General features: G+C 37.0%; 1 protein-coding gene across 1 annotated transcript in view; it reads right to left on the minus strand.

Annotated features, from left to right (window-relative positions):
* The window catches only part of DTWD2 (DTW motif tRNA-uridine aminocarboxypropyltransferase 2), an 84,271-nt gene that overhangs the window by 55,577 nt on the left and 13,781 nt on the right, over positions 1–14,913 (minus strand). Inside the window, exon 2 of the mRNA XM_090279037.1 lies at positions 9,089–9,179. Within this exon, the coding sequence (XP_090135163.1) occupies positions 9,089–9,179 (91 nt within the window). The remainder of the gene's footprint in view (positions 1–9,088; positions 9,180–14,913) is intronic.

A 14,913-nucleotide genomic window follows, 5' to 3' on the forward strand; every position in this document is an offset into this window, starting at 1 on the left:
TGTCCCAAGTGAAAGAACAGAATAAAGCTCTAGAAAAAAGAACCAAACAAAATAGGGACAAGCAATCTACAGGTGCAGAGTATCAAAAACTGGTTATAAGAATGCTCAATGATCTCAGTGAGAATTTCAACAAAAAGACAGGAAACATAAAAATGGAGGTAGAACCCATCTCATGGCCAGATTATGAAAACTGAAAAGGTGTATTGCGTACCCTCAAACTATAAGTTAATGTTATACTAAATACAAAATATAGAAAACTGAGACAGGTAACAAAATTTGGGCCATAATAGCTGATAGGTTAGAAATGATTCAGTGTTTTTTGTTTGTTTGTTTGTTAAACATGCATAAGACCTGACTGCTTACCTGCCTGTCACTTTGGAGAAAAAATTTGACCTGGACTTCCATCCAAGGTTACAGTCTTTCCTTGTCCCCAAAGGTCCATCATTCAGCAAGACAAATACTGACACTGAAACTGCCTAGGAATGAGCTTTCCTAGCACCATGGGACCTCATTATCCAACCAAAAGGTTGGTCATCAAATGCATCCTTTGGATTAATTTATGACCATAAAGGGGACATGTGGTACTAAACCTGACAAGCTCAGGGGAGGCCTGTGGAGCAGGCTATAAAATCAGAGACCTAAAGAAACCACATAAAATGGTCTGAAATCAAAACTTTTTAACTAAAAGCAGATCATGGTGGGTAGTCATGTCCTAGGCTAAAATCTTCCTTGACAAAAGTCAATATTTACCTTAATTGAGACTGTCTATTGTTTGTTTGTTTGTTTTGCACCTATGATAACATATCTTTGGAATATCAAGGTAACTTCCCTTTTTCTGAACCCCTCAAGCACAATCATGCACCAGAACAGAGACCACAAATCCCATCATTATTACTGGAGACCACAAATTCACTCATTGTTATCATGTTAATTGTTGACTGTTAACTATCCTGTACCCACTTATGTAAAAGAAGAATGTGCCTATCATTTTATTTTTTACCCAATCCCAGAGGTTTCCCTGCTTTGCTTTTCCCACCTCCCTAATCTGTCAACAATGGATTGCATGTAACCCCCTTATGCCTCCTCCTTTGGTCGTAATGTAATATATAAAAAATAGCTGCAAAATGGCCACTTTTTAGAGCATTTTCTCAATCTGTTCAGGTTTTTATTCCTGGCTGTTGTCAGTAGTTTGGCTCAAAAAAACTTACAAAAATTCTAAAAAAAAACAAAAGCACTTAGAAATGAAGAATACAATAAATGAAGTGGAGAAGAGATTACATGAAATCAACAGTAAGTAGATGAGGCAAATAATCAAATCAGCAAGCTGGAAAATTAGGAAGCAGAAAATATCTAATCAGAGGAGCAAAAACAAAAATATCCAGAAAAATGAGAATAGTTTAAGAGGCCTCTGGGACAGTATCAAGTCACAGGAGAATGATCCCAAAAAGGCCCACACCAAGACACATCTTAATTAAAATGCCAAGTTTAAAGTAGCAAGAGAGAAGCAGATAGTTACTTACAAAGGAGCTCCCATAAAACTGTCAGCTGATTTCTCAACAGAAACTTTGCAGGCCATAAGGGACTGGCACAAAATATTCAAAGTGATGAAAAGCAAATATCTACAACCAAGATTAATCTACCCAGCAAAGCTATCATTTAGACTCAAAAGACAGATAAAGAGTTTCCCAGACAAAAGAAAACTAAAGGAGTTCATCACCACCAAACCTGCATTATTAAAAATGTTAAAAAGACATCTTTAAGAATAAAGAGATTCTAAGAAGCACCAACAAACAATAGGAGTCACAAAAATGGGGAGACAGAGAAACAACCCCCCATCGAAAGGAAAGGCAGAGTCCCCAGAAAGAGTGCTAAATGAAATAGAGGGGAGCCAACTATCAGATATGGAATTGAAAGCATGTATTATGGAGAAGCTCAATGAGCTCAGCAGAAACTACAAAGAACTCCAGAAAAACTACAGTGAACTCCAGAAGAACTATAAGGAACTTACTGAGAATTATACCAGCATCAAAAAGGACATGGAAGCTATCAATAAGAGCCAGGAGGAAATGAAGAATACGATCTCTGAATTGAAGAACACAGTAGAAGGAATTAAAAACAGGCTAGAGGAAGCAGAAAATCGGATCAGCGAGCTGAAGGACAACGTAGACAAAAACTCACAGACAGTGCAACAAAATGAAAAAAGGCTGAACAAGACTGCAGAGGCTCTAAGACAGCTGCAGGACAACATGAAACGTAATAATATCCGTATCAGGAATTCCAGAAGAAGAAGAAGAAGAGCAAGGGATAGAAAACCTCTTTGAAAAACTAATGACAGAAAACTTCCCTAACATGAAGAGAGAAAGAATCATGCAAGTCCAGGAAGCACAGAGGGTCCCAATGAAGACGAACCCCAACAGGCCCACTTCAAGACACATCATAATTAAAATGCCAACATTCAAAGACAAAGAGAGAATCCTAAAAGCAGCAAGAGAGAAACAACTAATAACATACAAGGGAGCTCCAATAAGGCTATCATCAGATTTCTCAGCAGAAACACTACAAGCCAGAAGGGAATGGCAAAATATATTCCAAGTAATGAAAAACAAAGGCCTACAACCAAGAATACTCTACCCAGCAAGGCTCTCATTCAAAATGGAAGGTGAAATAAGGAGTTTCCAAGACAAAAGAAGGTTAAAAGAATACATCTCCACCAAACCAGTATTGCAAGAGATGCTAAAGGGTCTGCTTTAAGAAGATGAAGAAACAGAGAGAGACAGAGAGGAACACGAGTACAAAGGGGGAAAATGACAATGAAAAAGTACTGAAAGAAAGAAGGAACTTCTACCATTTGCAACAACATGATTGGAACTAGAGAGAATTATGCTTAGCAAAATAAGCAGGCAACAAAAGAAAATTACCTTATGCTATCACCTGTTAAAGGAAACTAATGAACAACACAAACAAATGAGCAAAATTGAACCAGAGGTATGTAAACGAGGAATAAACTAACAGTAACAAAGGGGGAGATGGGAGGGAGAGAAGTGGTAAGAGGGGAAGGGTCTAGTCAAAGAACATGTATAAATGATCCATGGACATGGACAGCTGGGTGGGGACTGAATGTGGGAGAAGGGAGGGACAGGGTGCAGAGAAGCAAGAGGGGGAAAAAGTGAGACAACTGTAATGGAAAAACAAACAAACGGAAAAATTTTTAGTGGGGGGAAAAATAAAAATATAAAGAATAGAAATGTAAGTTCAGTGAATATTAGAAGGACAAGGATTTTCCTTCACACTGTATATTTTTCTCCCTATCTGATCCCTCCAGAATTTGGCATTCTAAAGAAGTAAGTAATGACCTAAGTTTCTTTGCATAAAACTAATAAGACCAGTTGTTAATAACGATTTTTCGACTAAGACTTTGACTGGAATGTCATGCCTAAAGGAGACATGCTTGGGCTTTGGTTGTTACCAAAAAGCCCTGAGCAACTGGGACTGAATTTCAAAGGTAATAAAAGTCCATGAGATAAAAGGTCTGGTACCTTGGATGGATGAGCGGTCCATAGCAATCTTTCCAGGGAAGGAACGAAGGTTGTTTTCCTGAAAGATGGCTAGAAGGGACCTTAAGGCACAATGGAAAACCAGGAGGACCTGGAAAAGACAGGTGTTTACAGGCAAGGCTGAATGCCAGGTATGTGGCTCAGCTTCTGTGCCCTGAAGGGCAGACTGAAGGTCACCCTAAATGTTCCTTGCGTTAGTTCCAGCAAAGCAGAACTAAAGATCATAAGTGATCATTTGCTGCTCTTGTTGTGTTTATGCAAATGAACAGGATAAATTAAAAATGGACTTAATGCAGTCCCTTTAATGACAAGGAGGGTAATCTTAGGGAGAAAAATCAAGATTCAAGGAAGATCACAATGCCCAGTGGTAGACTATAAAGTAGTGCAGCTAACCATCTTTAAAGTTTCTTTTCATTTAAAATTTGTTTTCATTTGAAAGTTAAACTATGTCTGTGGCATTATCAAAGATGTTTAATTTACAGGCAAGAAGAATGTCAAATGCCTTGCAACTGGATGACTTTCTGATAAGACAGTCCTACAGATCTATAAACTTGTGTGTGGGTTATGTTACATAAATTAACATGTGTTTTCTGTTTTCAAAGGGCATAAGCCTACGATCTCATTACCTGAGTGATTGTCTGTACATATAGGCCTCACTTAATCCTGTCTGCATTGCTGCCTCCTGAGACTCAATGGTTTGGCTGAACTAAGTGGCTGGGTTGGTGAAGAACGGGGTGGTCTGTGGGCTTCACTTTAAAACTGGTTTCTCTTTTCTATCCTAATGGCTTGGACAGAAAGAGCCCAGAGGCCTGAGAGGGGGGAAACCTAAAATATTTCCCTCAGTCCAAACTAAGTATAATGGGCAAAAGGGTTTTGGACAGGTGAGAAGTACCTGGCATACCTTCCTCTAAAGAAGCCCTTCTTTTCCCTAATGTGGGACATTGAAAAATTAATACCTGTCTTTTGTCATCTAGTGGTTACGGATTGAATGATGTCCTTTAACCCTGTTGCCCCCAGAATACAACAAGGATGCCAGCCTGTTAAACCAAGCATGCCATTGTCCAGAGACAGCCAACCAACCTGGAGTCTGCACGATCCTTCCCCTTGTGGGAAGGCCACCCTCCCCTCCACACCCCCACTCTTATTAGGGATTTCTTGACCCAAGGGTAGGTAGGACGACAACCATGTCCAGCTTGAAGCAACTAGAGGAGCTCGAGACCTTCGTCCATTGTCCTTTATAAGACTGTAAAGGGTCTTAAGTCTGAGAGGGAGGGATTGTTATTTTTTATTGTTAAAATATTTAACTAATTAATTAATTATTTAAAAAAGAAAAAGAAGAAGAATATATGAAAGGGTGAGCCATGGGCATGGACTTGGGGAGGGGATTGTCGGGGAAGGGGGGTACTGGGCGGAGGGGAGCAAAGGGGAAAAAATTGGAACTATTGTAACAATATAATCAATAAAATATACTTAAAAAAAGAATAAAGAAAAAAGGACTTAATATTAAGTCTTTTATTAATAATAAAATGGCAATGAGTACATATCTATCAACAATTACTTTAAATGTAAATCAAATAAATTCTCCAATCAAAAGACATAGGGTGGCTGAATGGATAAGAAAATAAGACCTTACATATGGTGCTTACAAGAGACTCACTTCAAATCAAAAGACACACATAGGCTGAAAGTAAAGGGATGATAAAAAGATATTTCATGAAAATGGAAACAAACAAAATAAGCTGTGGTAGCACTATTTATACCAGACAAAACAGATTTTAAAACAAAGGCTGTATAGTCAGACAAAGAAGGACCCAGCAATTCCACTTCTGAGTATTTATCAAAAAAAGCCAAAAACACTGAAGTGAAAAGACATGTACAACCATATGTTCACTGCAGCATTATTTAGAATAGCCAAGATATGGAAGTAATGTAAGTATCTATCAATAGATGAGTGGACAAAGAAGTGGTTGTATATATGCAATGAATGGAACATGGCTCAATAGATGAGTGGACAAAGAAGTGGTTATATATATGCAATGAATGGAACATGGCTCAGCCGTAAAAAAAGAATGACATCTTGCCATCTGCAACAACATGGATGGACCTAGAGGGTATTGTGCTGAATGAAATAACTCAGACAGAGAAAAACAAATGTCACATGATTTCACTTCTATGTGGAATCTAAAAGCCAAAATATACAGACAAACAAAACAAAAACAAACTCATAGATACAGAGGACATTTTTATGGTTGCCAGATGGAGGGAGATTGAGGAGACAGATGAAAAAGGGGAAGAGATTAAGAAGTACAAATTGGTAATTACAAAATAGTCATGGGGATGTTGAGTATAGTATAGGGAATAAGGTAAAAAATATTGTAATAACTATGTATGGCATCAGATGGGTACTAAATTTATCAGGGTGATCATTTCATAAATTAAATAAATGTCTAATGACTGTATTATATTGTATGTCAACTCTACTTGAAAATAAAATTAAGAAATAAAAACAGACTTCCGATCAAGATGGCAACATAGGTAAACATGGCTCACCTCCTTGCACAACCACATGAAAATTACAACTAAATTATAGAACAACCATCACTCAGAACCATTAGAAATTGAGTTGAATGGAAGTCTGACAACTATAGAATTAAAGAAACCACATTCATCCAGACTGGTAGGAGGGGCACAGATGCAGAACAAGCTGGTCCAACACCCATATGTAGGGAAAAAAACTCAGGAGGTATATCTTGGGAGCAAGGAGTCCCAGTCCCACACCAGAACCCCAGCTCAGGGTTCCAATGACAGGAAGGTAAGTCCCCATAAATTCTGGCTGCAAAAACCAGCGGGGACTCAGTCAGTGGAAGAAACTTCTAGAGTCACAAGCAGTTCTTGTGAAAGAACCCACACATGGACTTACCTACTCAGACTCACTCCCTCTGAGCTCTAGCACCGGGGTAGCAGCTTGAAAGGCACCAGTGGTATATAGGGAGGAAGTGATGGTTCTGGCATCAAGGCAACAGCTTGGGCACAGCTTTCTCCCAGACAGAAAGATAATTGTCCTTTTTCTGAATCATCATCCAACAGAGCCCCAGAGCCAGCAGGTAGGTGCCATATCTGAAACTGTATTAACCTGGCTAACACTGTTTGCCCCTCCCTGGAGATCCCTTTAGACTCCATCCCATCAAACTTATAGGCCCACCCAAGCTGTTAATAAAGACTTTTCCATATGAATGGCTGATCTTGGATCATGCTTCACAACTTCCTAAATCCTCTAAACAAACAACAGCTGACCTCAGTGAGCCTCTAGCTCCCCAGTACTTCTTGCTAAGTGGCCCCAGATTTGGCACTAGCAGCAGCCAGCCTAGATTCAAAGCTTGGCTTTGCCTGGGAATCTCCAAGCCCAGCACAAGTAGCAACCATCTCATATTCTTAAAGCCTAGGCAGGTGGCCCTGGAAAAAAACACAGATCAAAGCTAACCTTGGCCTGTACCACCCAGGAAACCACAGAGCCTGTGCACCCAGTGGACAGCTACAGACCACATCAGAGTACCACCACCCTGTCCCTGCACAGCTGGTCCTCCATGGAGGATGGTGGTTGGTGGTCAGTGGTCACAGCCAGACTTTGTAGCTGCTTGGTCTGGGTAAATCCTTCCCATTGACCTGCCAACAGCAACCAAAGCTCATCTACAAGAAGAGGGTATACTCAACCCACATGAAGGGCATTCCTCAAGTACTCAGATTGGGTGATAGGGGAGGATGTGCCACTGGCCCCTAAGGAAACCTATATTAGGCCACATTACCAAGACAGGAAGTCATAGTAGCTTTACCTAATACATAGAAACAAACACAGGGAGGCTGTCAAAATGAGTAGACAAAGAAACAAGCCCAAATGAAAAAACTAATCAAAATTCCAGAAAAAAGAACTAAGCAAAACAGAGATAAGCAATCTATCAGATACAGAGTTCAAAACACTAGTTATAAGGATGTTCAAGGAACTTAGTGAGGACCTCAACAGCATAGAAAAGATCCAGTCAGCAACGAAGGATACACCAATTGAAATAAATAACAATTTACAGGGAAACAACAATAAAGTGGATGAAGCTGAGAATCAAATCAATGATTTGAAACATTAGGAGGCAAAAAATAACCAATCAGAATAAGAAGAAGAAAAAAGAATAAAAAAAAAACAAGAATAGCGTAAGCAGCCTATGGGACAATTTCAAGTATTCCAATATTCACATCATAGGGGTGCCAGAAGGAGAAGAGCAAGAGCAAGAAATTGAAGCTCTATTTGGAAAAATAGTGAAAAAAAACTTTCCTACTTTTGTGAAGAAAATATACATGCAAGTCCAGAAAGCACAGAGTGCAAAACAAGAGGGATGCAAAGAGGCCCACTCCAAGGCACCTCATAATTCAAGTACCAAAGGTTAAAGATAAAGAGAGAATCTTAAAAGCAGCAAGAGAAAAGAAGTTAGTTACCTATAGGGGAGTCCCATAAGACTGTAAGCTGATTTGTAAAAAGAAACTTTGCAGTCTTGAAGAGATTGGCAACAAATATCAAAGTCATGAAAAGCAGGGGCCTACAGCCAGGATTGTTCTACCCAGTAAAGCTATGATTTAGAATCGAAGGGCAGATAAAGAGCGTCCCAAACAATAAAACACTAAAGTTCATCATCACCAAACCATTATTACATGAAATGTTAAAGGGACTTATTTAAGAAAAAGATCAAAATTATGAAAATTATGAACAATAAAATGGCAATAAATACATATCTCTCAACAACTAAATCTCAAAAACAACCAAAGCAAACAAGAACAGAGACAGAATCATGAATGCGAAGAAGGTTTTGATGGTTGCCAGAAGGGAGGGCGATGGTGGGGAAATGGTGAAGAGGTGAGGGGATTAATAAATACAAATAGGTAGTTTACAGAATAACCAGCAGGATGTAAGGTACAGTATAGAAAATGGAGTAGCCAAATAACTTATATGCATGACCCATGGACACGAAAAATGGTGTGGGGATTCCCTGAGGGAGTGGGTGGTGTTGTTTGGAGGAGAGCAAAGGGAGAAAAATTGGGACAACTGTAATAGCATAATCAATAAAATATAATTTAAAAAATTAAAACAATAAAGGCAAGTAAAATAAAATTCTGAGTTACTTCTACTTTAACAAGAAAAGATATCAACGAATATAAGCTATAATCGAAATTTTAAAAGCACTGATTTTCCTAGTTCTTTACTCACAAAAATTTCATTTTTCCTTCACACAATATTGTTGGGAGTTCTAAATTTCTATACTATTCAACAACACAGTTTTTATAAAATAAGACCATTTTTTCTATCTCCAAAGCATATGACATGACACTACCATATAATACGTAGAAGAAACTTTTTCCCACAGAAAAAGCATTTATCATCAGTTTACTTCCAGAAATGCTAAAGAGCTGGGAGGAATGAGTATGTTCATCTGTGTGTTTCCTCTTATGTACTAATAGTCTGTTTGAACTCGTGCTATTTTACAAAATCTTACCTCTGCAGGATGCTGAATTATGTACAAGTGGGTAGAGATATGCAGAGGATGCACTGGTAGAAACGGACATAAACATACTTTCTGAGGCCGCCTAAAGGGCAGAAAGAAGAAAAAAAAAAAAAAAGCCTGTAAATGTTTAGAATACAATGACATGACAATAACCTAAAACTTGAACATAATCCAACTTCATTTCTATAAAAAGATTTGCTAAAGGCATTCTTTTAAAATGAAACACCAAGAAACTCTCAGACTCTAGATACAAGACTTTGAAAAAAGCTTCAAGTAAATTTTTTACCATCTATATAGATCAAAGTACCTCAAAAAATCTTGTCCTGGTTATCTGTAGTAAAAGAATACTCCTAAGTCACCACCGTGGTCTTTTTATTCATGAAGCAACACTTCTACTAACCTGTATTCTAAATCAAGAACAGATCTCATGTTAAAGAGAAGCCTAGCAACTTTTCTAAATCATCTGAAGTTGGAGGGGACAATATGATGATAAAATACTAAAACAGAATTTTTACCACCTAGAAGAGCATTCTAATCCAATTTAGCCATCAATCAACATGGAGAGCTTACTAATTGTGAGAAGAAACCCAAATTATATTTAGCAAGAATTATATCCACAGAGTGCCTATTTTCCCATGTGTCATTGTTGAGTGCCTTACTGCTGTTTCAGTAACATTTATACTCATTACAAATTTCAAATGGAATGGAAGGGTACACTTCCCATCTGAGTCCTACAGCCTAGGGTATTCTCTTCTCTAGGGGCAACCAATGACCAGTTTCTTGTGTGTCCTTCCAAAAATTGTACGAACATAACATGGATATTTTATCATTGAATCCAACATTTGATATGTGCACTTATAGTATGAAATTCATCCAACAGCCAGACACAATATATCATGGAAATAAATTTTCACAACAGATCACTATTACAGATGTTATATGACATTACAATAGTATACAAGTGAATGCCTCATAAAAGAGAATTCCCAACACCATATTAACTACTACAAAACTGATCACTATCTACTCCTTCTGTAACTCTGCTTATGCAGAGTTATAGCCTGAGGTAATAAATGCTTATATTAATAACTGTTTGTAAATTGGTTCAATTATAGTTACCACCTCATTCTGCAAGGAACTGTCAAACCTATGCTCCTGTTGAAGAAATTATCTACATGATAAACTTAGGCAGAGGTATAAATGTATTTTACAACATGACTCCACTCCCCTCTCCACCACTGAAACTAAAATGGATGATTAACCCAAGGAAAATCAATATACTTTCTTTCCAGTGACAAATGAAATGACTTGGTGTGACCACTCTGCCCAACATTGGATTCCCTCTCAGAAATGTGAGCAGATTTTAGGAAGGGAGTCATTTGATGGTCACAAAAAGAATAAACACAAGTAAAAGAAGGAGAGAGTGATCAACTGAACTAGGTATATTGACACACATCAGGGGTGACAATTGAAAAGAATTCTTCATTCAATACAATAAAAAAAAAGAGGCCCATTCAACTTCTAAAATTTTAAGTTTCTGACTTTTTTTATATTAAAACTCTGTACATGACTGAAATGCACAGATGTCAGTAAAATTCTTTTAAAAAGTATAATCCAGACCAGATGAAGCCTTTTAAAAGTTCAGAATTTAATTTAATATCAAGTAAATATCTGTAAATTGTGTGATTTTAAGAATACGAAACAATGCAAAAATATCAAATGGCCCATGCAGGAAACATCCACATATCAATAGAGCCAAAGAACTGCAAAGTCCAATCAAGTAAACATGCTAGGGGGAAGCTGCAGATTTCTGTGGGTAGCAGAAAACTAGGTAAATAAACCCTGAAAATAACATCTTTAGCTCATGATATATAGGGTGATTATAAAGTCTTTAGTATGAGTTAGGGTAGTGCAAATACCGCTCTGATATTGGTAGCTCTGGATTTCATGCCTGACCGAAACCTCTGCTCAGAAAAGTAAGGAAAACAAGCAAACAAACAAAAACACTCAGTTACCTAGGATGGTAATTTCCTTACTAAAAAGACATCTTTGAACTTTAGGAATATTTAGAATTAAGTAGTTTGGAGAATTTCACTTCCAGTGATAAAAGCAAAACTGACAAAAACTATTTTTAAAAAACAACTATTAAAAGTCTGGAAATTACCCTAAGGGCATAATTGAATAAAGAAATAGTATTCAAGAACATCTACTAAAAGTTGGTATTGGGGCATTTTATGGTATCTGAGCCATAACCCATTTCCTACCTTGCCTCAGCTCAGGTGACAGAAGCTCCATTCCAGGTAGGTGTGGCCAAGAAAACAGAGCTCCCTCCCAGTTCTCAATCGTGGCTTACTGTATGTCACAGAGATCCCCTCCAACTCCAGGTTCAAGAGGCTAAATTCCTGGTGAGTGTGACTAAGAGATCAGAGGCTCCCTTCCCACCCAGACTCCACCTATAAAGCAGAAGCTTTACCACAGTGTGGTAGGCTGAGATTGCTGGGGCCCCACTGTTCTCACCCCAGAACAGTGCTCAGAGAGTTTGCTCTGAAGATCTCCCAAAAGTAACCGACTTTATTTGAAACAGTGTGAGGAAGTTCAACCCTAAGGTTGCCTTAAAAACAGTAACTCCTCTTCATTAAGAGCAACAAACTAAGTCATAAGGCAGTTAGTTCATCAGAAAAAAAAAACAAGGAGACATCTAAGAAGAGCACACCTGCAGTCAAACAAACCTCAAAGAGCAGCCACAAAAACTCCCCCTACCAGGATTTAACATCAGACTGCTGAGCAATTTATGCCCTAGGGCACCATACCAAAATGCAGAACAGTCATCTAGTAACTAGTGGAGCCTAATGGGCAGCAGGCCAAAAGAAGGCGGCTTTCAGAGAAAGATCTGGAAAAGAGACTCAAAGAGAACCCTGCTAAAACTCAGCTAATAAAACCAAAAAACCTCTGAATTGTACAATTTAAAAGGATAAATGCCATGGTATGCAAATCATATCTTAATAAAGCTATTATTTTAAGAAATGTAAAACACAATGGAAAAAGAATGTTCAACCTAATTAGTAAGAGGCATTTTTATCACAATTTGACATTATGTTATCTCAAGGTGGGTTTCCTGCCTGCAACATGTAAGCTACATAAGGACAAAAACTTGGCCTACTTTTTTCACTTTTATATCCCAGCCTCTGGCATAGTAAGCTATCAATAAACACAGCTGAATACATTAAGGAATACCTGAATGCCTTCTCTTCCTACATAATTTCTTATCTTATCCCTTCCTTTTCTTACATATCAATATTGATCTCTCCTTCACTATTTCTCTAATACTTAAGCAGTTTCTATTAGAAATGAAATTTAGAGTCTCAGGTCTTCTTTTGTTATAATTTGTGACCACTCTAGTAAGTGATAGCATAAAAGGTGAAAATATATACTAATAAAAAAAAAAACAGCTAAGTACTTTATGTGTAAACACTGTAACTGTGATTTAAGCTAAAACTAATTGTTTGGTTTATGCTTTGATATGCTCATAAAACATCACTGCCTATTTATTTTAACGCATGTCTCATTTATTAATCTAAGTCGAATTACGTTTACCTCAAACTAACTATAGTTCTTTAAAACATTTTGCATTACAATTGATCGATTTTATATTTAGAAAGTTACTTTACAATATGAACTTGTGCTTGTTTGTTTATACTTTCCTCATACTTCCCTTTCCCACAGTAGTCTGCATACACCGTGCTCATGATTAGACGTCCAAATGTTAAACCATCTCTTAACAAACTAGTGGATAAGTGGACAGTAACTGCTCTCCTCATTCTAAAATCTTTTCCCAAAGAACAAAAATTCTTCCTACATTCGAACTTAACTCCTAAAGATTTAAATACTTCAAATTGGTAATAAATTAAATAATTTATAAATTCAGCAGTTCTTTATTCAAACAGTTACTGTACACCTAACTATGTGCCAGATATTAGGCACCTGGGACAACAAAACAAAGATCCCTACTCTCATGGAGCTTATTTGTTTTCGATGTGCCAGAAAATTCCTTCCTTCCTTTGAACTGTTATGGTTGACAGAGCAAAAAAAAAAAAAAAAGAAAGAAAAGAAAACTACATATCAAAACATTATTTATAAATAATGAACATTCATTTTTTAAAAAATCAAACTACTTCTAGAATTTGTACACATCTAAGAGAAAATCTGGGTGTAGGCTTGGGGAATAACTTACTAAGATGTCACCAACAATGTCATTGTCTTGCTATATGAACTTGAGCACATCACAGGTCTTCCAACTTCCTCCTTCATAAAAGTAGTAATAAAGCACCAAGAAAGTTCTGAGGAATAACTACTGAATGAACTGTAGGCAAATATTATAAAATTGTAATCATTTGTCTATTATTTTTCAGCTAATGTATAATAGAGTGACCAAAGTAAGAGCTGAGGCTTTTCCCTCTTCCACATGTATAATGAATTGGAAATGTATTATAAATACTGTTTTCCATCATTGTGGGTTATCTTCCTTAAAATATATACAACCCAATTAATGTAAATTATATTCTTAAAATATAAATAAAATTTTCAAATAATGTCCTTGAGGAAATTTTATAAAATAAGCTTTTTTTCCTTTCTCACTAAGGGTTATAGGAATAAATATGTAGGATTCCTGTCAGACTAAAATACACTGGCTTCCGAGTGAATGTTGTAACACAAGGGTAATCTGTCACTCTGGGCATGCTATCTCTCACAGCCTGTAGGCAAAAATAGCTGGCATAGAACTAGGAATGCTGGAACCTATAGAAACATTTTTCGAAAATTTAATTAAATTTCTTACATAATATTCACTGAGAACTATTTTTCTCATAACACTAGTTTTAATCAAGAAAATCTCACACCATTGCTAGTATGGCTCAGTTGTTAGAACATCATCTCGTACACCAAAAGGTTGGGGTTCAATTCCTCCTAGTCAGAGCACATAGCTAGGTTGCAGGTTCACTCTCCAGTCAGGGCATGTATGGGAGGCAACCAACAGAGTTTCTCCCTCACATGTCTCTCTCACATGCCTGTCTGTCTGTCTGTCTCTCTCTCTCTCCCGGCCCTTCCTCTCTCTCTAAAATCAATAAACATATTTTAAACGTCTTTTAACAAAAGAAAAAAAATCTCACATACGCAAACTGTAAAGCTTAGTGAATAGATTTGTAAGAATTACTATTTTTAACTGATTTCTTTTACCCACTAAAAAAAGAAAGCAAATGTCGAACACAGAAAAATAGTGCACCTCATTTCCAAATACTCAGCAAAATTTTTATAGTCCCAACAGAGTGAAAAAGCAAAGAACAAAGTTTCATGCCTTCAATAAGCTGAATAGAGACACACGATTACACATAAAAATGCCAAGAACTTGGTAATTTTTAAACAAGCTTAGAAAAACTAGATACTACAGTGCCCTCTACTGTCATTTTAAAGAAACTTAATCTCTATAACAAACAAGTTTTTACATTTCTGAAACTATATTCAATATAACCAATTAAAAAAGAAAAAGAAAAAAAGAATATGAAAGTTTCTCAAAAAGTTAGGAATAGAGTTACCATATGACCCCTCTTCTGGGTATCTATAAAAAAAATGGACAGTTATTTGCAAAGGTATATGTATTCCTACATTCATTGCAGCATTATTCATGGTGACCAAAATAAAACAATCAAAATGGCTTTCAAAAGATGATTGGATAAAGATGTAGTACATATATACTATGGAATATTAGTCATAAGAAAGATAAAATACTGCCATTTGCAGCAACATCGATGGATCTTCAGAGT

The sequence above is a fragment of the Furipterus horrens genome, unplaced genomic scaffold (genome assembly GCF_987537825.1).
Source record: "Furipterus horrens unplaced genomic scaffold, mFurHor1.1.pri manual_scaffold_5, whole genome shotgun sequence".
Taxonomy (NCBI): Eukaryota; Metazoa; Chordata; class Mammalia; order Chiroptera; family Furipteridae; genus Furipterus; species Furipterus horrens.